Source organism: Crinia signifera, chromosome 7, assembly GCF_055691185.1.
Source record: "Crinia signifera chromosome 7, ASM5569118v1, whole genome shotgun sequence".
Classification (NCBI taxonomy): Eukaryota; Metazoa; Chordata; class Amphibia; order Anura; family Myobatrachidae; genus Crinia; species Crinia signifera.
This window is the reverse complement of record NC_139223.1, coordinates 188,053,233-188,077,045: the sequence shown is the minus strand read 5'-3', so window position 1 is coordinate 188,077,045 and position 23,813 is coordinate 188,053,233. Positions and strand designations below refer to the sequence as shown.

At 48.2% G+C, this 23,813-nt stretch overlaps 2 protein-coding genes across 2 annotated transcripts in view; both read right to left on the bottom strand.

Annotated features, from left to right (window-relative positions):
• CCDC141 (coiled-coil domain containing 141) overlaps positions 1-5,353 on the bottom strand; it is a 143,521-nt gene extending 138,168 nt beyond the window's left edge. The window contains exon 1 of the mRNA XM_083154708.1: positions 5,100-5,353. Within this exon, the coding sequence (XP_083010834.1) occupies positions 5,100-5,201 (102 nt within the window). The 5' untranslated portion in view covers positions 5,202-5,353. The remainder of the gene's footprint in view (positions 1-5,099) is intronic.
• Positions 5,354-22,437: 17,084 nt separating this feature from the next.
• Positions 22,438-23,813, bottom strand: part of SESTD1 (SEC14 and spectrin domain containing 1) — a 126,264-nt gene continuing 124,888 nt past the window's right edge. Inside the window, exon 18 of the mRNA XM_083154707.1 lies at positions 22,438-23,263. Within this exon, the coding sequence (XP_083010833.1) occupies positions 23,134-23,263 (130 nt within the window). The 3' untranslated portion in view covers positions 22,438-23,133. The remainder of the gene's footprint in view (positions 23,264-23,813) is intronic.

The window sequence follows — 23,813 nt, the reverse complement described above, 5'->3', positions numbered from 1 at the left end:
AGGGTGCATCTATGTGAGGTTTTTGCCTCGTGGACCCAGGTCAGCGTTGGTGTAAAAGGGGCTAACCCAGGTCCTGACCAGGGTGGAACACTGGTAGGACCTGGGTAGTGGGCAGTGTAAACGGTCCCAACCCAGGTTGGGACATCCAGGTAGTGCTGAAAGGATAACGGAAGCATGCAGCGCGCTTTCCGGAAGTCAGCGCCATGCGTACCACAGTGCATTGCAGCAACAAAAGACAGCAGCCGGGAAGGACGCAGCCACGAGCGGACCTGGTGCTGTACAGGCAGACCTGCCACAGCCTATCCTGCACTAGGAGACAGCGCTGACAGGCAGTAGCGGGACCAAGAGCTTAAAGGATGAGGGTGCGTGATGTGCCTCCCACTCCAGTGACTCCATTTTTTTAGGGATATACACCCTACCTACAGAAATCATAATTGGATGCAATATAATTTATGTTCTCTTTTTGTGTGTGTGTGTGTGGGGGGGGGGGGGGGGGGCTGGGGGGAGCACATGGGAGATGCTGTCTGCTGCAGCAGGGGAAGGGGGCTGGGGGGAGCACATGGGAGATGCTGTCTGCTGCAGCAGGGGAAGGGGGCTGGGGGGAGCACATGGGAGATGCTGTCTGCTGCAGCAGGGGAAGGGGGCTGGGGGGAGCACATGGGAGATGCTGTCTGCTGCTGCAGGGGATGGGGGCTGGGGGGAGCACATGGGAGATGCTGTCTGCTGCTGCAGGGGATGGGGGCTGGGGGAGCACATGGGAGATGCTGTCTGCTGCAGCAGGGGAAGGGGGCTGGGGGGAGCACATGGGAGATGCTGTCTGCTGCTGCAGGGGAAGGGGGCTGGGGGGAGCACATGGGAGATGCTGTCTGCTGCAGCAGGGGAAGGGGGCTGGGGGGAGCACATGGGAGATGCTGTCTGCTGCTGCAGGGGAAGGGGGCTGGGGGGAGCACATGGGAGATGCTGTCTGCTGCTGCAGGGGAAGGGGGCTGGGGGGAGCACATGGGAGATGCTGTCTGCTTCTGCAGGGGAAGGGGGCTGGGGGGAGCACATGGGAGATGCTGTCTGCTGCTGCAGGGGAAGGGGGCTGGGGGGAGCACATGGGAGATGCTGCACCTTTATACCACTATGTGTGCTCGAGCAATGAATAAAAGGTTTTGAAAATATATTTTACAAAGTAAACAAACCAACATTTTTCAATGCTAACTTGTCATTTCTTTTCATTTTAATTTAAATAATTGATGGAAGGTTGACTGACACAGGTTCAGCGTAAACTGCCTGCGCAGACCTGGGTCGGACCCCTTTTACACCAAAACGCCGGGTCGGGATTTTGGACCCAGCTTCAACCTGGGTGCGACCCGGCGTTTGTTACCTTTTACACCGCAGTGTGGTTCCATAGCCGATCTGCGAAGTGAATGGATGCCACGCAGGCATCCATTCACCTCCTCCCTGCTTCCGCTGCTGTCTGGAGAGTACAGCAGGTATGCGCCCCCTGTCCAACCTGCGGACGCTGCAGTCCGGAGGTTGGGCTTCCCCCATTGATGACCCGGCGTACCCATTTACACTGCAATCTACCCAGGTCCTGCCCATGTTCAACCCAGGTCCTGCCCGTGTTCAACCCAGGTCAGGACCTGGGTAGAAGTCCTGTGTAAATGGACATGGGTTGACCCATTTACACTGCCACTGACCCGGGTCGGGCCCACTGCTGACCCAGGTTTTTGCGGCGGTGTAAAAGGGGTATAAATGGGGTAGGACTTGGAAGCAGGGATTTTGGTGTAAAAGGGGTATGACTTGGAAGCAGCAGCCATGCTCAGATAGGTAATGCAGCATGGGGGCATTTGGCATAAGTAATACCCCTTTTACAACGCATCAAAACCCTGGGTCCTCGGCGGGTCAGACCCAGGTCAGAAGCAGTGTAAATGTGTCACGCCGTGTCCCTTTACAGAGGACTTCTACCCAGGTCCTGACCTGGGTAGAACACGGCTAGGACCAGGGTAGAGGGCGGTGTAAATGGGTACGCTGGGTCGGATGACCCGGCTCCCATTTACATCAATGGGAGACGTACAACCTGCGGACCGCAACGTCCGCAGGTTAGACGGGGGGGGGGGGGGGCACGGACAGCCTGTGCTGCTGTCTGCTATACTCTGCAGAAAGCAGCAGCCGCAGCGGAGGAGGTGAATGGATGCCTGTGCCTGTGTGCGGCATCCATTCACCTCCCGGACGACGGCAGGGGGGGTGCACGGGGGCAGGGGGTAGCCCAGCAGCTTACCTTGGTGCTGGGCTGCCGCCAGCATGGCAATCGGTGTATCCGGCGGGGATCACCGCAGTCCTGGCGCTTGGAGATGATGTCATCTCCAAGTCAGCGGCGTAACTACATTTTGGGCGCTCTCCCGCCGTTAAAGGGAGGGCGCCCAGCCACCCACCCGCCCCTCCGCCCGCCGCACCAACCCCCGCAAACCCCCCATCCCCCGCAGTCTTACCTAGGTTCAGTACGCGCTGGTCCCGGCTCCCTTCTTCTGCTATGAGGACCACCACAAAATGTCCGCCCCCATACAGCAGACAGTTTCAGAGAAATGTCTGCTAAATGGGGGCGGACATTTTGTGGTGGTCCTCATAGCAGAAGAAGGGAGCCGGGACCAGCGCGTACTGAACACAGGTAAAGACTGGGGATGGGGGGGTTTGCGGGGGTTGGTGCGGCGGGCGGCGGGGTGTAACTATAGCACTGCAGCCCCCGGCGCCCGCACATGCATAGCGCCCCCCCGCGGTCGCGGGGGCTGCGGTGCTATAGTTATGCCACTGCTCCAAGTGCCGCCTCCGTCTACACTGCGGGTGGGCATCGCAGTGTAAATGGAGTAAATCCCGGATCCGACCCGGCTTGGATCCTTCTTCCAAATGCCGGGTCGGATCCAGGATTTTGGATATAAAAGGGGTATGATTGCCTCCTGCATGCAAGTGTGACCGAGTCAGGAATCCAGGACACAGCATCGGATCACTTGTGACTCCATTGATTGGCTGAGTGACCCATGGGGTTGCGCAAGCCGGCCGCCATAACTCCTACCAAAAGGCTAAGAAATCTCTGAAAACTCTGTCAGAAGACGGAGACTCTGGCCTCGATGAGTACACGACTCTGTTTCAGGAAGTGGAGGCCAATGCCACCGCCTCCAATCGGCTGCAGACTGTCAATCTACTGACCCCTGCAGCTGCTCCCAATGCACAGAAAGTACTGAACACCTCTACTGCTGCCTGGACAGTGCGGAATCAGGCCCTTTATCTTTCTGGACCTAAATACATACATCGCTACATGTGTATGGGCGATCTAGCAAGCCCTGGGAGCTGAGTGATCTGACTAGACTAGATCGTTCAGCACACGAGGCTCATACACATTGCTAAGATAATCTGGAATGCATTACCCTTACCTGGGACTGAATAAAGGTTCCAGGTGCCCTAGGTTAATACACATGTAGCTCCCCTTGTTATTCTGCTAGACACACGTGTATGGGCGCTAAGGGCCTCGCCAGTCATACTGCCCATGTGCATGTAACAAAGGTTATACACCTGGCATGTAGGATATAATGCTTGTGGTGTGGGAAGGAGACTTTGGCATTAGGCCGTCCAGCTGGGGCTGTAGCAGAAAGTACATAAAGCATGGGTATTCAAACGGCGGCCCTCCAGATGTTGTGAAACTACAAATCCCAGCATGCCTTGCCACAGTTTTAACACTCCCTTATAGCAAAACTATGGCAAGGCATGCTGGGATTTGTAGTTTCACAACATCTGGAGGGCCGCAGTTTGAAGACCCATGACATAAAGTAATGGTTCCATCAGACAGTAACATTGGCACAGCCACCTGGCAGTCACCTTAAGAACTTTACCCCCCACAGTACATCAGGACGGGTGATCGCTAACAAGCATGGAATAATCGAGGCCTTCATTTTACTCCATGGCTGTCACCTGCAAGGTGCCCCCTCATTCCTGTCACCCCAGGCTGCAGCCTAATCAGCCTATTGGTTAATCAGGCATTGGGCCTACACACGGGGAGATGTGCTGAGCATTCTGAGCTATACGAGATCACTCAGATCACTCAGCACACAGCGGGTCAGTGATCTGTGCTGAGCGATCTGTCAGGGCCAGATCCGGTGAGAACACAGGCCCTGATTGGCGATTAAGTAGATTTATCCAGCATGCTGGTTATTAATGGCCGGTCAATAGCGGCGCACGGGGCTGTGCATCGCTATCGCTAGGGCCCCTACACACGGAACGATGTCGGGGCATTTTCTAAGCGATCTAGTGAGATCGCTTAGAAAAGGCCCTGAAATCGCCCCGTGTGTAGGCCTCATTACACTCCAGCTTTATCTGTAATACATGTAGATTTGCATACTGCGAATGCAATCATTATCTTTCTTATAAAAAGCATCCTGCATTGTACTGTACAAAGTTTTGGCCATTTAACCCGGATAAATGACAAAACTGTCTATGCCGTGTGAGTACATCTGCTGCCCCAACAACGTTATTGGGTAATTGCTTGAGATAAATACCCCGATAACTGCAGCTAAAGGTTACACACGGTGATAAATTGCCATGTACATGTTATTGTACTTTTCATTGTGGACCTATCAAGAAGCAAAAGGTCAGAACCACATGACATACAACACTGTCTAAATGTTCTGTAAAAACGAACCTCTTACAGCCTACAAAAATACCAGCGAAGGGTGATAGTGTTACAGGCACTGCATAAAGCATTAACCATTCCCGTGCTGGCCAAAAATGGCTGTATATATATATATATCTATATATATATCTATATATATATATATCTATATATATATATGGATATATATATATATATATAGATATATATATCTATATATATATATATATATATATATATTATACTTTGTATGACTACATGTACAGTATGTGTATTACACATATTAGGAGAAAGGATGGAGGCTGAATGAATGGGGGGTACTCAAATTACATCCGCCATATGACTCAAAAATTCTATACATAGACATGACCCTCTGCAGAAAAATTATTGGGGGTTCTGGGGGACCCACAGAGGTGGTTCCTATGGCAGGAAGTGACAATTACACACAGCTTACCTTGAGAATAGCGATTACAATCCGAGAATCTCCAGCCTGGATAGCGACAGAACTCACTGTGGTCGTTGACCGGGTTCCAGCGGATTCCCTTTCATCGGACATGATTGTCCCAGAGCTCAAGCAGACAAAAAAATGTACTGACTATGTCTGTGAAGTTCCAGGAGCCTTCCTCTGCACTTATCGGCCGTATACGTATGGCCAGGGATTTTTGGAATCATTGAGGGGAAAGCTCAGCCAGCCCTGATTGCACTAGCAGAAGGAAAGAACAGCAGGTTAAAAATAGATAGTCCCATTGAGTTTATCATCCTCCAGCTTGGGAGCTGACACACCCCTAAGTCCGTAGCACAGTCCTGCCAGTGCACTTGTACTATTATCAGAGATGTGGAGGCCGCCTGCAGCTTCTGATGCTGGACGAGCAGATGGAAAAAAAAGGGGCACTTTAGGCACAAGAGCTAAATTTGCTCCTACTGTCCATATCAGTCAGTGGGAACCTTGTAATTGGAGGACGGAGGCTTTAACTCCTGTGTGCTGGGCTGCATTTAGATCTGACACTGCAATAGGCCGGGTAAAGAAATATAACCTACAGTACTGAACATTAGTAATTGTGCACTATATATGCCCACCTCACGTTATATAATCTCCACCAAAGCCCAAAAGGACAAACAAAACTAACATCAAACAACAAAAAAACAATTAACACTGAAACAACAGCAAAGCAGAAAACAACAAAACAAACTAACAAAATAAAACAAACATCAGCTTAAGTGTAAAATACTAGCGGTGTACACTGGGCCATTTTTCGGGTTTTGTGTTTTTGGTTTTGGATCTGGATCTCCTTCGTGTTTTGGCTCTGGATTGGTTATGCCAAAATCACCGTTGCAAGTTTTGGTTTTGGATCTGTATTTTTTTTTATTTATGATAACAACAGTTGGGTGTTTTTGTTCCTACCGTATTATTAACCTCAATATCATTTATTTTCACTCATTTGCAGTTTGGGTTTAAAAAGAACAAACTAAGTTGTAAAAATTCACCAGGGTCCTAAATTTAATAACATTAATTTAATCTGTTGCAACAAAGCAAGGGGGCTAGGGGCTAATGTACAAACCAACCAGCTCCTACAGTAAGTGTTATTTTTCAAACAAACACGGGCGGGATGTAATACAGGGGTAGATTTATAAATTGTGCCCTAACGTTCGTGGTGAAGTGAGCCTGAATTTCATCCGAATCTTTTAATCTTTGGGTACTTGTTTCCTAGCACGGCCACAATCGCGGGCATCGCGGGTAATTTTTAATGGTCTGCGATGCGACCGACGCGATGCCCGCGATTTCCCATTGAAAAAGTCAAAATCGCGTCGGTCGCATCGTATGCGGGCAAAAAAAGCATGCAATGGTACCGACGCGATGCCCGCGATTTCCCATAGGGAACAATGTAAAATGCCTCAATTTACCCAAATCAACATAGGGAACAATGTTAAATGGGCCAGAGAATCCCAAAAACCCCCCTGACCAGTGAAATGGCCCCCCAAAAATAGTTAACGCCACCCCACGATCAACGTCAACCCGAAGCGTGGCGAGCGCAGCGAGCCCGCGAGGGGCGGCGGTACGCGTCCTCCGACCTTTTCATACCCCCACTATCCACGTCAGCGTGGAGTTGAGAATAGATAGTGTGGCGAGCGCAGCGAGCCACCGAGCCCGAAGCGTGGCGAGCGGACGCGGATACCTGTGAAGCCCGCGAAGGGACGCGTTTAACTGTGAAGGTATCCGCGTCCCCTCGCGGGGCTCGCCACGCTTCGGGCTCGGTGGCTCGCTGCGCTCTCCACACTATATATTCTCAACTCCACGCCGACGTGGATAGTGGGGGTATAAAAAGGTCGGAGGACGCGTACCGCCGCCCCTCGTGGGCTCGCTGCGCTCGCCACGCTTCGGGTTGACGTTGATCGTGGGGTGGCGTTAACTATTTTTGGGGGGCCATTTCACTGATCAGGGTTTTTTTGGGGGGTCTCTGGCCCATTTAACATTGTTCCCTATGTTGATTTGGTTAAATTGAGGCATTTTACATTGTTCCCTATGGGAAATCGCGGGCATCGCATGCGGGCTAAAAAATCGCATGCGATGCGACCGACGCGATTTTTTTACCTGCGATGCCCCAGATCAAGATCGTTGTGGCCGTGCTAGGAAACAAGTACCAATCTTTGTGTGCATGTTATGGGAGTGCGTTATCCCCTCCTGCCGGGGATACGCTTCCTCCCATAACGAATGCACTGTAGGCGTCCGGCGGCGTCTTCTGCACATGCCCCGGATACCTTGGTCTCGTGTTGAGTACCCGGCGCATGCGCAGTTTTCCTCTTGCTGGTCTCCGGCATCTGCAAATTCAAACTGTGCATGCGCCGGGGATGATGTGTACCCGGCGCATGCGCTGTTTTAATTTCAAGACGCCGGAGAGGAGGAGCAACAGTATGAAGACCCACAATGCCAGAAATTTATGGCGAAAAGAAGAGGAGAAGAGACAAGAAGCGCACGGCCAATAGGGAGCATAATAAATACGGTATGAGGCAGGTGCCCACTTGGCACTAACGTATGTGCGCTATGTCGCCTGCCCCGCATCGCCGCACACTAAACACCCGCATCGTGGGTGTCATAGATCAGGGGAAGCGTTATCCCCTTCAATAACGCACGGGGATAGCGCATTTTCCCCTGATCGACCTTTGATAAATCTACCCCACAGTCCGAGTTCGGCAGGTGTGTGGGATGCTGGACAAACTGGGACATTCTTTTTCAAAGGATCAATCATTTACTAGGCAAAACCATAGAGAGGGAGATGAGGGTAATGGAAGGGAGAGAGGAGAGAGAAGGAAGGTCAAGAGCAGTGGCGGTTTTTACCTATGGGCTGCAGGGCTGCAGCCCCCCCCAGGTAAAATCCGCCACTGTCTCTGCCTAAAGTGAAGCCATATGCAGTCTGTGAGACTGCACTGGCTTCAATGTGACTGGCAGTGACTTCCTATCGGAAGTCCGACCTGTCAGTCACCCAAGGCATCCCATCGGGAGGTGTTACCTCCCTCTGGAATGCCTCTCTCTGCGCAAATGCGCGGCAGCCCCCAAAATGGGTTCTGCGCATGCGCAGTACCGCAGACCATACTGCACATGCGCTGGCCCCGTACAGGGGACAGGGGTGCACGGAGTCCGGGGATGGTGGCAGTGGCCTTGGATGGCAGCGGCAGCGGAGGGGGGGGGGGGGTCCGCATTGTGAGAGAGAGAGAGAGAGAGGAGGAAGGATCAAGTGAGAGAGAGAGGAGGAAGGGTCGAGAGAGAGAGAGAGAAAGGGGGATGAAGAGAGATAAAGAGAGGAGGAAGGGTCAAGAGAGAGAGAGAGAGTAGGGGATGAAGAAAGAGAGGGATGGGGAGGAAGAGAGGGAGGGACGAGGAAGAATGAGAGAGAGATACGGGGAGGAAGAGAGAGAGAGAGAGATTCCCGGGAGGAGGAGAGAGATGGGGAGGAAGAGAGAGACACGGGAAGGACGAGACAGAGGGATTAGGGAGTGAGGGGACATCTGACTAACTGAGACCTATGTATATTATATTTATAGTTAGAATGATAACTAGGGTGTCCTCACCCATGCATACACACTTGCCGATGCCAGAGGGAGGAGCGGTAGCGGGGGCTATGCGGCATTATGCAGCATGGCCTTGGTTAGCACTGGAAACATTCTCTATTTTTACTCTTTGAGGCAGATGTGATAAGCCTGGTGAAGGGATAAAGTGTCCAGTGATAATGTACCAGCCAATCAGCTCCTAACTGTCAAGCTACAGATTGGATTTGAACAATGACCGTTATGAGCTGATTGGCTGGTGCATTATCACCGGACGCTTTATCACTTCATCAAGATCAATACATCTGCCACTAAAAGAGATCTAGAGTTCTGGGGGAGCACAGTTGTGATTACACCCCTGTAATGCTGGCACCTGGAGTCTCTGTCCGTCCACCCATCAAGCTATGTCCCACCCCCTCACCCCCTGCTACAGCGTCCCCTCCCAGGGTACATGCCCTGCTGCCTTGACATTTGTTGTGCCACTGCAGCCTGTAACATGACAGGAACCAATCGACTGGTACTTTATCTCTGTTCACTTTAAAAGTGATGGCGTCCTTGGCCAATGATTGGGAGGTGGTTAGAAGTGAGTACAAAAATACTTGTTTTATTCTCAGTAAACTCCCAGTGCCTGATTCGGAATCATCGGTAATGCGGTCCAAATTATGGCGTTTCCTGCAAACACTGGGTGCTCTGAGTCCCCAGCGCTGTGATCACTATTACCTGCATTTTCAGCGATGGGTTTTTATGGTCCCCACATACGGTGCGATTATCGTGTGCGATTTGTTCTTTTTAGTTCAAGTTGCATCTGGTATAGTTTAAATTGCACTGTTTATTTGCCTTTGCAATGCGATGTGCTCTCCCGCGTAGTCAATACTGCAAGGCAAAAATGTATGTGCAGGCAGGTGTTTTTGAACTGGTTTCCATGCACCCTGTAATTGACTTTTGTAGTCAGATGTCGTTCAAATTGTATACCACAAATTGTGAGACTCAAATCACACCAAGCACACATCTCACCGTGTGTGGGCACCATATGAGAATGATAAATAATTAAGAAGAGGCTTGCCTACCCTCCCGGATTTGCCGGGAGGCACCCAAAAATCGGGTCCCCCTCTCAGCCCCCTGGGAAGGTGGGCAATCCTCCCACACTGGCCAGACAGCCCCCATACCACCCTTCCGTGCTGCATTAATACTGTTTTCCGCAGGTCCGCGATGAGGGGCGGGGCTAAAATGACACGAATTGCGTAATTTTGCGTCATTTTAGCCCCTCCCCCAATACGCAGACACGCAAATTGCGTTGTTTGCCATGGGGGCGGGGCTTGAATATGGCCGCCCCCCTGACATACTACTATTGGGTCTCCTCACCGTGCTTCTCCCGGAGAAGAGAAAACAAAAGTCAGCAAGTATGAGTAATGATTAAACCTGTATACACACTGTATGTGTGTGTGTGTGTGTGTGTATATATATATATATATATATATATATAATATATACTTGCAAATTATATACATCTTTAACCATTTTGCAGTCAGTGTAACTTGGTGCATCCCTATGTTTACACTCCAATGAAGTAATGCCCCCTAGTGGTCAGTATCATTAATAACGCTTGGCTTTCAAAGAGATTTATGATAAACTACTTTCTAATCTAGAACATGGTTTTTTGGAAAAGATCACTGTTAAAAGAAAGCCAAAGAGCAACCAAACAAAACCACATTTACTGTTTGATGAGAGATTTATGAGTTAGTATTATGTAGCTAATATTACTATACACCTGTTGATGATGGCCGGTCGGATACAACTAACCAAAATGTAATTTCAACCAAAGTATATATTCTAATTATCGTGCTATAACGTAAATTTTGATCTTAGAGATTTGGTTCTTATGTCCCTCATTTTGTCAGGGCAGTCCCACTTTGAGGGATCTGTCCCCCCGCCATGAGCGGCCGGGCTGTTGACACGTGTGTCCTGTTCACTGCGGCTCTTTATAGCGAGGCAGTGGTGAATTGGTACTAAGTGGAATTCATGTTCCTTACCAGGAAAATCCATCATACAGTACATAGACTGTATGTAAGCAATTTTTGGTGACGGCCATACCGACCATTAGTACTAATTCTGAACCGCTGTGACAGGGCCGGCGCTACCCACTCAGCAGCTCCTGCAAAGCAGGGAGGCGCCATGCTGAAAAGGCGCTGTCTCCCTCCCTGCTCTGCTAAAGCTGCCTCAGCCCTCACTGTCACTATAGCCTCTTGCACGCCGCCCACAGCGCCTGTCTGACAGTGGGCGGGCGGCAGTATAAAGAGCTGCTCCCTGCACCGCGAGTGCACACAGCCTGCACACCGCCCGCAGTGCCTGTCTGACATCGGGCCACAGTATGGAGAGGCTGAGCAGCTCCTTGCACTGCGCACACACTACCTCTTCTTCCATCTCCTCCTTCTCTCCACTCCTTTCCCCCTCAGTCACGAGAGGGGTGTAATGGCTTCCTCAGAGTCCTGCCTACGCAGATAGAAGAGGAGGGACTGCAGAAGAGTTAAATAGCAAAAGAACAGTGAGTCTTTTACTATACACTTTATAACATTTTTTTTAAATAATTGTAGATTTTTTAAATATTAATTTAGACACTTTTTAAATAATGGGCTGGGTTATGTGCCTAAAGGTGGTCTTACACGCTGCAGTAGCAGCGTGCGATGCGATGTGCGCTGGGCATCACACAGTACAAAAAGTATGTGCTGCACATACTTTTTTGTACTGCTTTCAGATTGCACCGCACACACATTGCATGCATGCCGTGCGATGCGATCTAGCCCATAACGTATGCGATTCTCGCAGTGTGTATGGGCACCTTTAGTGTCTGCAACATTTTGCGGACACAGCACTGAGATGGTGTATGCATACATGTACATGCACCCGAGATCCTCCATAGGATCGCATGTTGCATACGCTCCCACAATTGGGCTACAGCTTGTTGCAATGGCAATGTGAAAGGGCGCAAAATTTATGGTTTGCAGGAGGGCGCCGGACACCCTAGCACCGGCCCTGCGCTGTGAGTATACACATGTTATATGTTGGTGGTGCTCCCTAGAGTCAAAAAAGTCATATCACATCTATGTAATATGTGTTGGAAAGGCAACAGAAGAAGAATACAGAACACAGATATTGACAGGATGATTCACATTAACAAATTAACATTTATTTTTCTAAATATTGAGAACAAAATTTGGCGTATACAGAATATGCCAGTTTCATATAAAATTACAGATGGAGTCGCTCTCATTAGAGAGGCTCCTGGTGATAGAATCGCCATGCACCGTCCCCTTCCAGCCGCCGGAGTCTGTCAGTACGGGGTGCGCGAGCACGAGACGCTCACGTGCCCCATTCTGTCGGAAGCCCTGCAGCCGGCTGTCCACTGTCCACCGCTCTTTCTTGCTTTAGAGAGACATGCAGGAAAGCACCCTGTCCCCACTACCTGCCGCCGTGCAGAGTTGGATGCCCGAGCATAAGCATCCCCGCCCACCGGCCACACCCCCCACCAGCGCTATGGATATGTCGCGCTGGCGGGCTGGCAGAGGCTGGCTTCATCCGTATATCTGCACATATTACAGGCTACTAAACCAGCTGGCCCCAATGGACACATAAGGAGCAATCTGCAGGTCTCAGATCCTCCTTATTCATTTAAAGCTTTAAGCCCTAATTTTTGTCTGTGTGAGGCACAGTTATATTTAGGCCAGAGGGCTCCAGGATACTTTGTGCGGTATTAAGCTTTCCACTGTACTAAATATATAATGAGTTAGGACGGCTTCAGGTTAAACTGAATTTCACAGTCATTTACTAGTCAGCATTATCTAATGGAACATTTTCCAATATACACTGGGTCAGCACAAAATGTCGCATAAAGCTATAATATTAAATAACATCAATTCCTGGCTATAAAGACTTTATTCTGAGCAACTGGATGCAGATTTATTTTAACTAGTGAGGGCAAAGAATAGTGAGAGACACTTTGGAGGAGGTGCGGGGAGAGAGGGAGGGAGGGAGGGAGGGAGGGAGGGAGGGAGGGAGGGAGGGAGGGAGGGAGGGAGGGAGGGAGAGAGAGAGAGACTTATTTATTAATGAGCAATGGTGATCCAGCTAATCAGCTCCTGTCATGTGTTTGAAAAATGTCAGATGAGAGATGATTTCCTGGAGTACCATTTATAATATCACTTATGGCACCCCCTCAAATCTGGCCTCTAGTTGCGGCACTGATCACTGTACCTGGGTTGTTTTACTCTGTCCCTTTACTAAGGAGCCGCAACCCAGGTATACCCAACAATAACCCGGATTAGGGCAGTATTCAATCCCGGCTGCTATTTCCACCGCCTATTCAATGCTGCCGTTTCCGACAAGTCAGACCTGTTTTGTCCGAAACGGCCGTGGATTGTCGAATTCACAGTCGTTTTTTTACACTCCCCACCCAATTTCGCCGACACGCCCACTTTTTTCCGACATTCGACAGCCGAAACATTGAATTCCGACTATCGAGTTACAGTTGAGCTGAGCGAAAACGTCCCAGGATCCTGACTGTCCGGACGTTCCGACAGTCGAAAATCCCAGATTGAATACCCCCCCCCTTAAAGAGTTTTGCATAGCGTGTGTTGCAGCACCCAAGTTTTCTTCCTAAAATTCTTCTTGATCTAGTTTTATTAATGGATTAATAAAGTCATTACGAAAAGGTTTCTCTTGGCTGCACTGTTATATGAGTGGGTTTCTGTGTGTGAATTTTCCTTTTACATTGCTTGGGAGGCAGCTAGAAATGTGCCTCTCTAGCTGATCTATCAGATGTGGGGATTTGTCCTGTACTTTTAACAGAATCAGTAAAGCAGAGAAGAGTTTTTCCAGGCGCGCTAATGTCACACACCGCCCTTTAGTGTAGGCCCCATGCACTGCACCCCATTTTGAATAATGAATAAATGAGAAATTCCTCAACAAGCACATGTGATGTGGTTAACAGTTTGGATCGGTTTCTCATAGGCCAAAAGAGTTTGAAAACTACCGGTTTTGAAACAAGCTCTTCACTCAGACACCACTGTGTGTATTATTGCAGTGCTCAGGGAAACAGTGGTGGTAGTTGTGGGTAGGGGGATGAATGTGTTACTTCTGTGATAGTACCACATATAGAAGACTCTTCAATGATTATACCTTTATTAAGACCTACTGTATTGTGTTCTCAATTTATCTCCAGACTTCATGGAGCCACCACCAGACGAGGCTCTGGGAGATGAGCAGAGCATAGCCTAATAGTTTATATCCAACCACCGGTAGGATGTAGAGGGGGGAGGGAATTAAGAAGTCACCTCTTGTGGATAGGAATTAAAAGATAGCGCCTGGATGCTTCAGGAGGGTGTGGTATATGGTCCCGACAGTCATTATCCCGGCGTCGGGATCCCAACTGTTCGGACTCAGACAGTGGGGAAAGCGCAACAAAGCCCCTTGCGGGCACGGTGGCTCGCCACGCTCACCACCTATTCTATTCTCCCTCTATGGGGGTCTTGGACCTCCACGAGGGAGAATAGCCGGTGGCCCTGAGGATCAGGGTTTTGACAGTCGGAATCCCGACGTCGGGGTAATGACTGTCGGGAAACTGTCCGGAACCCGCTTCAGGAATACTTTGCTAGCCCTCATTTGCATAGACCACACCCCCTTTTCGGGCACCGCGCGAGTGTCCCTATTCTGGGACTTACAAAGTTGGGAGGTATGGTACCCTATAGACTGCAGAGGACATCAGCAATGTAATGGTGTTGTACTAGTCCTGGGCATTTCATCAGATCACCTGTGTGTTTCCTACAGTACTTCCCCTGTACATGGAGAGTGGTGGAGACATGGGGGAAGGGGGAGGGGGGGGGGGGTTATTCTGGTTCACTGGCAAAGGCACAATCACTCTCTAATGAACAAAACCATGCTGCACTGCAGGTGGGCTGATGTAACATGTGCAGAGAGAGTGTTAGATTTGGGTGGGGTTTGTAGTTCAAACTGATTTCTATATTGCAGTGTAAAAATAAAGAAACCAGTATTTAACCTGCACAGAAACAATATAACACCCATATCTAACCCTCTCTGCATGTTACATCTGCCCCCCCACCCCCACCCCCCCTGCCATGCACATGGTTTTGTCCATTATAGAGTGCATTTGCCTTTGCGAGTGAACCAGAATAACCCCCATGATGCAAACAACTCATCAAGCCCATTACCGTTTTCTACCTTGCCTCTCTATGTAGTGGAAGCAAGCTAGAATTACATTGGCATGTATGCACAATTAGTATGGTTGGTTGGTACACCATGCCTAATTTGCACTACATCTCCCAGCCCCAGTTCCTCAATATTCCGGCACCTGTTACTTATCACTGATTAATTCTCCTACATTAGAGAAGTTATACATTGTGACTGCAGCTGTTACAGCCTCTTTGTGGATAGTCACATAAGTTCCACCTCTCCCTCATTGTTTAAAGGCCCCCATACACTAGGGCGACTTGTCCTTAGGACAAGTCGCCCCCGACTTCCCCCTGAGCTTCCCCGGCTGCTCCCCGGGGGAGCTTGATTAGATTGGCACTTGATGTGCCATTTTTTACATGTGATAAATCGTCTCGATTTATCACATGTAAAAAACCCGGGGAGCAGGGGGGGGGGCTAAGAGGTGAGAGCTGGTGGGAGCAGGGGGGCTGGGGACGCTGCGGGGGACAGCGTCTGTGCGGCGAGAAGGTAGAGGGAGCAGGGGGGGCTGGAGACGCTGCGGGGGACACAGGCTGCATAGAGCCGGGCAGGGGGAGCCGGCCGGGAGCTGTCAGTAATGAATAAAAAAAAAAGCCCATACAATGAATGGGCGGCCTGTGATTGGCTGCTGAGCGCTCTCTCAGCCAATTGCTGACTGGCTGAGAGAGCGCTCAGCCAATCACAGGCCGCCCATTCATTGTATGGGCTTTTTTTTTTATTCATTACTGACAGCTCCCGGCCGGCTCCCCCTGCCCGGCTCTATGCAGCCTGTGTCCCCCGCAGCGTCTCCAGCCCCCCCTGCTCCCTCTACCTTCTCGCCGCACAGACACTGTCCCCAGCAGCGGGGGACACAGACGTGTCCCCCGCAGCGTCCCCAGCCCCCCCTGCTCCCTCCACCGCCCCACTAGGTCCCAAGTCGGGTGGTCGGACGTGCAGCAGGTCCGACCACCCGACGCAGATCCGATGCGCACGGGACCGCGCATCGGATCTGAGGGGACATCAAAACTAGCCGATTTTGGTCCGATTTCGGCCAGATCCGACTGATCTGGCTGAAATCTGACCAAAATCGGCTAGTGTATGGGGGCCTTTAGATTAATATTAGAGAGCTCCTGATATTTATGTTACAAAATGCTACGTTTCCAAATCACGGTTATTTAGCACAAAGATAATTGTGATTCCTGTAGTTTTATTTGCTAGAGTGGAGTTTGGGAAACTTTGGCCCCTGCCATTACAGGCCAGATATTAAGGATGGGATGCAGTCAGTTTCCCGGCGGCCGACAATGTCCCTCTGTGGGTGTCCATGACACCCATAGAGGGAGAATAAATTAGTGTGCCGAGCCCGCAAGGGGTGGCGATCCATGTGACCACCCTTGTCGGCATTGTGGCGGTCGGGATTTTGCCTGCCGGGATTCCGACCGCCAGGATTCCATACCAATCCCATTAAGGATATCTATTTTTGAGCACAGTTAAATTCATTATTACCTCAGTCAATTTGAATGACCCCTCTGGCATGGATAGACAAAATTTATCACCATTCTTACCGAGGTTTATAGGTGCCCATACACGTTCCGATCCTGCCGCTGCGATGTGTGCTATGAGATGCGCGCTCCCGCGGCATCTCATCGCACAGTACAAAAAGTATGTGCGCACATACTTTTTGTACTGTCCTTTTATCGCATCGCATTACATGCACAAGGCATGCAATGCGATGCGATGCGATGCTATTTAAGCTCAAAACGCACGTCAGGATCGGAACGTGTATGAGTGGTTCCCCCCGTATTTTTAAAAAGGCAATCATTTATACCAGGTTTTGCCTTTTCAATTATTGTTGCTTTAAGAATAACTTAATGACTGGCTTGTCACCGCTACAGTTAGAAATCTTTGGGGCAGATGTATTAAGCTGAACAAGAGATAAATGCAAGTGTGATAAGGAGAGATAAACGTCCAGCCAATCAGCTCCTTACTGCCATGTTACAGGCTGTGTTTGAAAAAAGCCAGTAAGGAGCTGATTGGCTGGACGTTTATCTCTCCTTATCACCCTTGCATTTATCTCTTGTTAAGGCTTAATACATCTGTCCCTTTGTATCTAAAACTGCTGTTCATTGAGCACCATTTTCAGCTTGGGATTTGGATATGTCGACACCATATGCACAAGGACAAAAATTCATGTTGACCTTTTCGTATGTCAATCATTGTGACAATGGCCAACATGAATTTTTTATTTTCTGGACTTTTTCATCCTTTACCATCTACGTGGGCTACAATTGGAATTGGTAAACCAAGGATCCTGGTCCAGAGAATGGCGAAGGCAAAGTATACAATTGTGTAACAATATTTCACAGTGAAAAAAAATAAAAAAAACATTCCACACATGTTCTCAAACTCGGTCCTCGGGACCCCACACAGTGCATGTTTTGCAGGTCTCCAAACAGAAACACAAGTGAAATTATTAGCTCCACCTTAGATCTTTTAAAATATGTCAATGAGTAATGAATTCACCTGTTCATCGGATAGGTGACTTTGAAAATGTGAACGGTGTGGGGTCCTGAGGACCGAGTTTGAGAACCACTGGGATAATAGTTGAGATCCGTCAGGATGCTGTGGCCTGCATTTGGTGGGGTTTCCATATGTTCAACCTGCTCTTCTTTTCTCTCCCTCCCTTACTCTTTCTTCATCCCTTTCTCTCTATCTCGCTCCTTTTCTCTTGGTCCCTTTCTCTCATTAATAAAGAAAATCAAAGACAGTATATTACCAAGCTGAATAACATACACACAATAACTGCAGATTCGGCACCCAAAAAGTCCATTATTTTCTTTCGCTTCACAGCAGGTTTCCAAGTTAGGAGGGAGAAGCAGCATCTCTAGCAGGGCAGATGCAAAGTGCTGACTGGTTGGTTAAATTGCTTTGTAGAAATACACTATATGCAGGGCCGGCACCACCACTAGGTAGCTTTAGGCATTTGCCTAGGGTGCCGGCCACTGGAGGGCGGTAATGAGCTGCCTGGAGGAGCAGCAGCAGGAAGGGTCCCGACTCCCGCCGGCGCCAAGGAGAGCAGGAGGAAAGCACCGTCCTGGGAGCAGGTGAGTGAGCCTGCCCATCTCTAACCACCCCCCCTGGAGGCAGATGCTGTATTACACATGCCAAATCTCCCTCCAACAACCCCCCCGGGGCGCTCTGGCACTGACTATATGGTTTGATCCTTTCATACACTGCAGTTCCTCAGGGGCAGGGCCTAGTATTTATGCAGCAGCTTAGATGACTGCACACTCAACTTTTATTTAACCTGTTACATATCAATATAACGATTCTAAAAAGCTGGGATAAGCTTTCAGAGTGGTAGGCTAAGATAAATCTATATTTCATTTACATACCTCTAGTGGTATGCCATGTTCATATTGAACAATGTAACTTACCTTAATAGTGGATATCTTAAAAATGTTATAGCGCTCCTTTAATACAATGGGCTCATAACTCAATCCATATGAGAATCTGTTAAATGGGGATGCAGATGGTAAGTGGGGGGGGGGGGGGTTTAGGCTGTGGTGGGAAGCATTTAGGGTTAGGCTGCAGGTGGGGACGATTGATCATGGACTGTGGTCGGGATGGGTTCATATAATTACCAGGTCCATTGGGAGTTTGACCATCGGGATTGCAGCTGTCGGCATCCTGACCGGTGGGATCGTAAATGCTGTGATTTCGTAGCAAACCCAGTGAATTTTGTACAAAGAAATTTGGGGTGAATGGGAGTCAGCAGAGGCTACATTAGTGGCTCCCAAACTTTTTTGAATCATGGCACCCTACAGTATCAGAATGTTTGTCACGGAACCCCTAGGCCAAACGTTTCTTATTGAGAAATTTAGAAAAAAAATATGAAATTAAGTAAATTGTGTTAATATGTCAAACTTCGGTTTCATTATGAGGTGCGGGACATGATTTGCTTCTGTTTTTCCACATAGTACCATTGGCAGCCACCAGGACTGATTTGGCCTATTCCATTGACCATAAATATTTTGAAGTAGTCCTGGACCACCAACCTGAGGCACCGACAAGTTCCCCAAGGCACCCCAGGGTGCCACAGAGTGGAACTACCATTTGTGCAGCAGGTGAAGTGCACTGGGGCCCCTGAGGCCTAAGGGTTCCATTGCTGCCCATTATTATCTTTCTATCACCCACTGTTTTTCCCGGTCACACTCTGCCTCACCCTGTTGAATATTGTGAACTTGGGTTGGGGTTAGGGAGGGCCCATAATAAATATTTGCACCTGGGCTCACCACCCACAAGTTCCATCACTGGTGCCATGGACCACAGTTTGGGAATACTTGGCTACACTCTCATTCTACACCTTGTCAGTGCACCCACCACATTCAGTGCTAGATGTATGAAGCAGCGATAAGGGAGGAGAAGTGATAAAGTGCCTGGTGCTTTATCACCGACCAATTGGCTATTAACGGCTCCTTTTTAAACCCAGCCTGTAAATCAGGGGTGGCCAAACCGGTCCTCGAGATCTACCAACGGTCCCACATTTTCCAGGTTACCTAGCTGGTGCACAGCTGTAGTCATTACTGTCACATTTTAAAACATGCTGCATGCATTCCTACTATAGATCCACAGGTTGCCTGGAAAACATGCACCGTTGGTAGATCTTGAGGACAGGTTTGGCCACCCCTGCTTTAAATGAACAGTCAGGAGCTGATTGTCCGGTGATAAAGTACCAGGCACTAGATCACTTCTCCCTTATCACTGGCTGCTTCAAACATCTACCCATACTGTATGTCACTTCTGACGGCACAAAGGGGAACAATTTAATATTTGCAGACATACTGTAAATAATAAAATCTAGGTAGACCACTAAGCAGCACGGATTTGATTCTGAAATGACTTCTGTATATTATTACAGGAAGTCAGACGGTTATAACACAACTCACAAGTGTTCTTGTTGTACTAAGCTCTTCTCTTTATATTACATTTTTCGAACCCACGCAGCTCATGTTAAATTTAGATCAGACCCTACAAGACTCCAAAAGAACAAATAGGAAATATTAAGAACAGGCTTAATCCCTCAGTTCTAGCTAAAGTTTTAAAATCATGTCATGCGGGGAACACTTCAGCCGCTAGTTATTAATAGAAATCTGGTGATTCATGATACTTGGTTTTCTTTGATACACACTGGACAATAATAGAATGAAAAATATGTATCAGGCCTGTATTTATCTATGCTACCATGACCTCTGTAACACTATGGGGGCCTATTTATAAAACTAGGGAGAGAAAGAATCAGCCAATCAGCTCCTTTCATTTTCAAACTCAGAAATCTCAACAAAAACAGCAGCGCTGCGATTCACAGGGATCTACACAAAGTTAAAAATGTAACAATTCAATAAGAAAATAGCATTAAAACAATTGCTTTTACTCTGTATGACAATAAAACCAGACATACATATTAAAAGTTCTATTGCAGCTCTACAGGAAACCCATTTTACTGCCGTAGCCCCACCTGCCTTTCATAGGGATACGGTCATTCGGTCTACAGCAAGTTGGACGACAATCATTAGGTCGACATGGGGCAAGGTCGACAGATCATTAGGTCGACACAAGCATTAGGTCGACAGTCAAAAGGTCGACATGGGGTTTTGACTGTTTTTTTTTAGCTGACAGGCGGTAATTCATGCCCTACCATCCACTAAGGCATGGTGGGAGAATAAAATAGTGTGCCCGACGCATTGCGAGCGATGCGGTGGACTGGAAACGGTGTCAATGTCGACATTTCGGTAAAAAAAACATGTCGACCTTTTGACTGTCAACCTATTGCTGGCGTCGACCTATTGACCTCTCGACCTTACCCCATGTCAACATTTTTCTGTGTCCACATAACTGTGTCCACCTAATGACTGTTGACCAGCTTGATGTAGACCAAACGATCCCAACCCCTTTCATAGATCTCGTTACACTACTGGTTATTTTGCGAACGGCCCTCTTAAAAAGAAGAAAAAAGAGGCGTCGTTGTTTTGTTTCATAGCACTATCTTATACCCCTTTTACACTAAAAACAACGGGTCGCACCCGGGATTTTGATCAATGCTTCAAGCCGAGTGCAACCCGGCGTTTGCTCCTTTTTACACCGCCCGCAGCTTGGAGATGACGTCATCTCCTAGCGCCGATCGCCGCCGCCGGGACCCATACCGCTGCGTTGGGGGCAAGCCCAGCACTAAGGAAATCTGCTGGGCTGCCCCCAGCCCCCATCAGCCCTTGTCCGGGAGGTGAATGCATGCCGCACAGAGGCATCCATTCACCTCCTCCGCTGCTGCTGTCTACAGAGTATAGCAGACAGCAGCGCAGGCTGTCTGTGCCCCCCCGCCCAACCTGCGGTCCGCAGGTTGTACGTCCCCCATTGATGTAAATGGAAGCCGGATTGATGTAAATGTCGAACTAGAACCCTGTCGGCCTAATAACTGTCGACAATACGACCGTATCCCCTAGGCACGTCCATACCCAATCATTGGTGTGCTTTAAAAAGCATTTCTACGATTATTCAAATAGAATCAAGACTTCTTAAGTAATATTTAAAGCAACAGGAAGAATTGAAAAAGCGACTACTCCAAGTAGAATCTCTAAATAGATCACAACCTTCTTGACTTCTGAAGCTACAAAAATTATTCATAATCCGAATGAGTTAAATAGAGAAATATTGGAGAAATATCCTACTTCTATGAATGAAACACCGCTCATAGGTGCTGTCCCCAATATTCTACTGTGGTGACATCAAGGGTCCATTTAATAATTTCAGAAAATCTTTGCTTGCATGCAGTAACTAAACGCCATCTTCAGATGCCACCCACAAGGCCAGAGATGGTTTTACCGATCCCTGCACAGTGGACAGAACTTCATCATGATCATTTGAACTAGGTTTGCGGTTCACATGAACAACCAGATGGCCTTACATGACATTGGCCAGATCTGAACGCTGTAGCTAAGTGATAGTGTTGGCCTACATAAGGATTGTGTAAACCATATACACGTGAATGTTGGGTGTGGCTTATCCTGCTGGCACATATGGCCCCACCTACATTTAATTATTGAATGCACTGTATGCCAGTATAAGTATTTCCACACAAGGTATTTAAACAGTCCCAATTGCTGAACATGGTATGTAGTCTACCTGATTGTGGAACATGTGGCAGTCTAAAAATATGTACATTTTTGGAGGTATTAACACGCCACAACACATGTAACTTTTACACACAATGTCGCTGTAACATTTTATGATGTACTTTTCCGTGCCCTTTGTAGCACTTGTAAAAGATGAAAGCGGCAGTTGTATTAAGCCTGGTGAAGTGATAAAGTTGATGCGATAACACACCAGCCAATCAGCTCCAAGGCTGGGTTTGAAAAATGAAGTGAGGATCTGATAGGTTGGTTGCGTTCTCCCCCTTCCACTTTATCACTTCACCCGGCCTAATACATCTGCTCCTGAGTATTCTGCAGTGGAGTAAAATTTCATCAGCAGGCAAAATGTCCAATCTTATAAAGATGGTTTTATTCAGCACAAACAGCTTTAAATACATAGTCCCATACAAATAAGAAAAACATTTGTTTCATGAAAATGATATATCAAAGGTTTCATGTACAGGTTGCATAATGGCACAATAAAAAAAATGAAATGTCTTCAGATATTAAAAGACGAGAGAAGTACGCTACGGCCTAAAACAACAGGTAAATTACCCACGTCCTAAAATCACTACATTATCCGAACAGGGGCAGCGCTTTCAAGTCAGCCTTCTCCATCCTGTCATTGTCGCGGAGAGATCCTTCATTTGCGGTAGCACCATTGGAAGCGTATGCCGGCTGCTTATCTATTCATGTAACTACCATATATGGTAAAGCTTTTAACCCCTCCGCTATCAGCGGCCCAAGGACATATTATCCTGCCACGTGTCTTAGGCCCACTTGGCAGCCAAAGGGCTAAGGTAGTGTTGTGCGAACACTACAATGTTATAGTCTATTTGGATGATGCCACAGCACAGTATATAAGTAAGGCTTTTTATAGGTCAGGAGTGTTACAATACACAGAGCGATAGTTTAGGCGGAGGGGATGCGGCATCATGGGATGGTTGTGAAATGTGTTTCCATGGGTTATACTGGATGTCGGATTATGATGACATGCTGTGTGACAAACTGTAGCTTATTGGTTCCATCACTGTCCAGTCTCTTCTAGCTCTCTCGTATGGGGTCGTCAGGTTCTAGAAGCTGCTGTTTCTTTAGGCAAATCAGCTTGATCCTCTCCCTAATGTGTTCCGCTGTGGAGGCCATGTCACTCGGACTTCCAAAATACTGCTCGGTTCTGGAAAACAGGAGATTCATTTAGAATATCATCGTTATCCCTTTCATTGTAAGGCTTAGGTGTGCAGATATCATTTTGTTTTTTAAAAGTCACAGTATAAACTTGGCTGGGGGAACTTGGAACTTGGATAGAATAGGATTATACTTCAGGATTTCCATGATCTGTTTTCTATTATTCTAGTACTCCAAGCATACATGGCCTTTAACCCAGAGGTTCCAAAATGTGGTCCTCAAGGAACCTTTAGTGGTCCAGATTAGTACCTCAGTCAGTTTGATATAACCATCTGAGATGAGCCAGAGATATACTTAAAACCTGGACCGTCAGGGCACCTTGAGGAACGCGTTTGGGTAACCCCGCTATAACGACTTTCTGGTAGTATTAGATGGGATACGGTCACTAGGTGGACACTATGAAGATTGACATACATTAGGTCGACCACTAGAGGTCAACAGGGCGTAGGTTGACACATGAAATAGGTCGACAGGCCTACGATCAGAAGGTCAAAACAAGCATTAGGTTGACGATGGGAAGATCGACAGTCAAAAGGTCA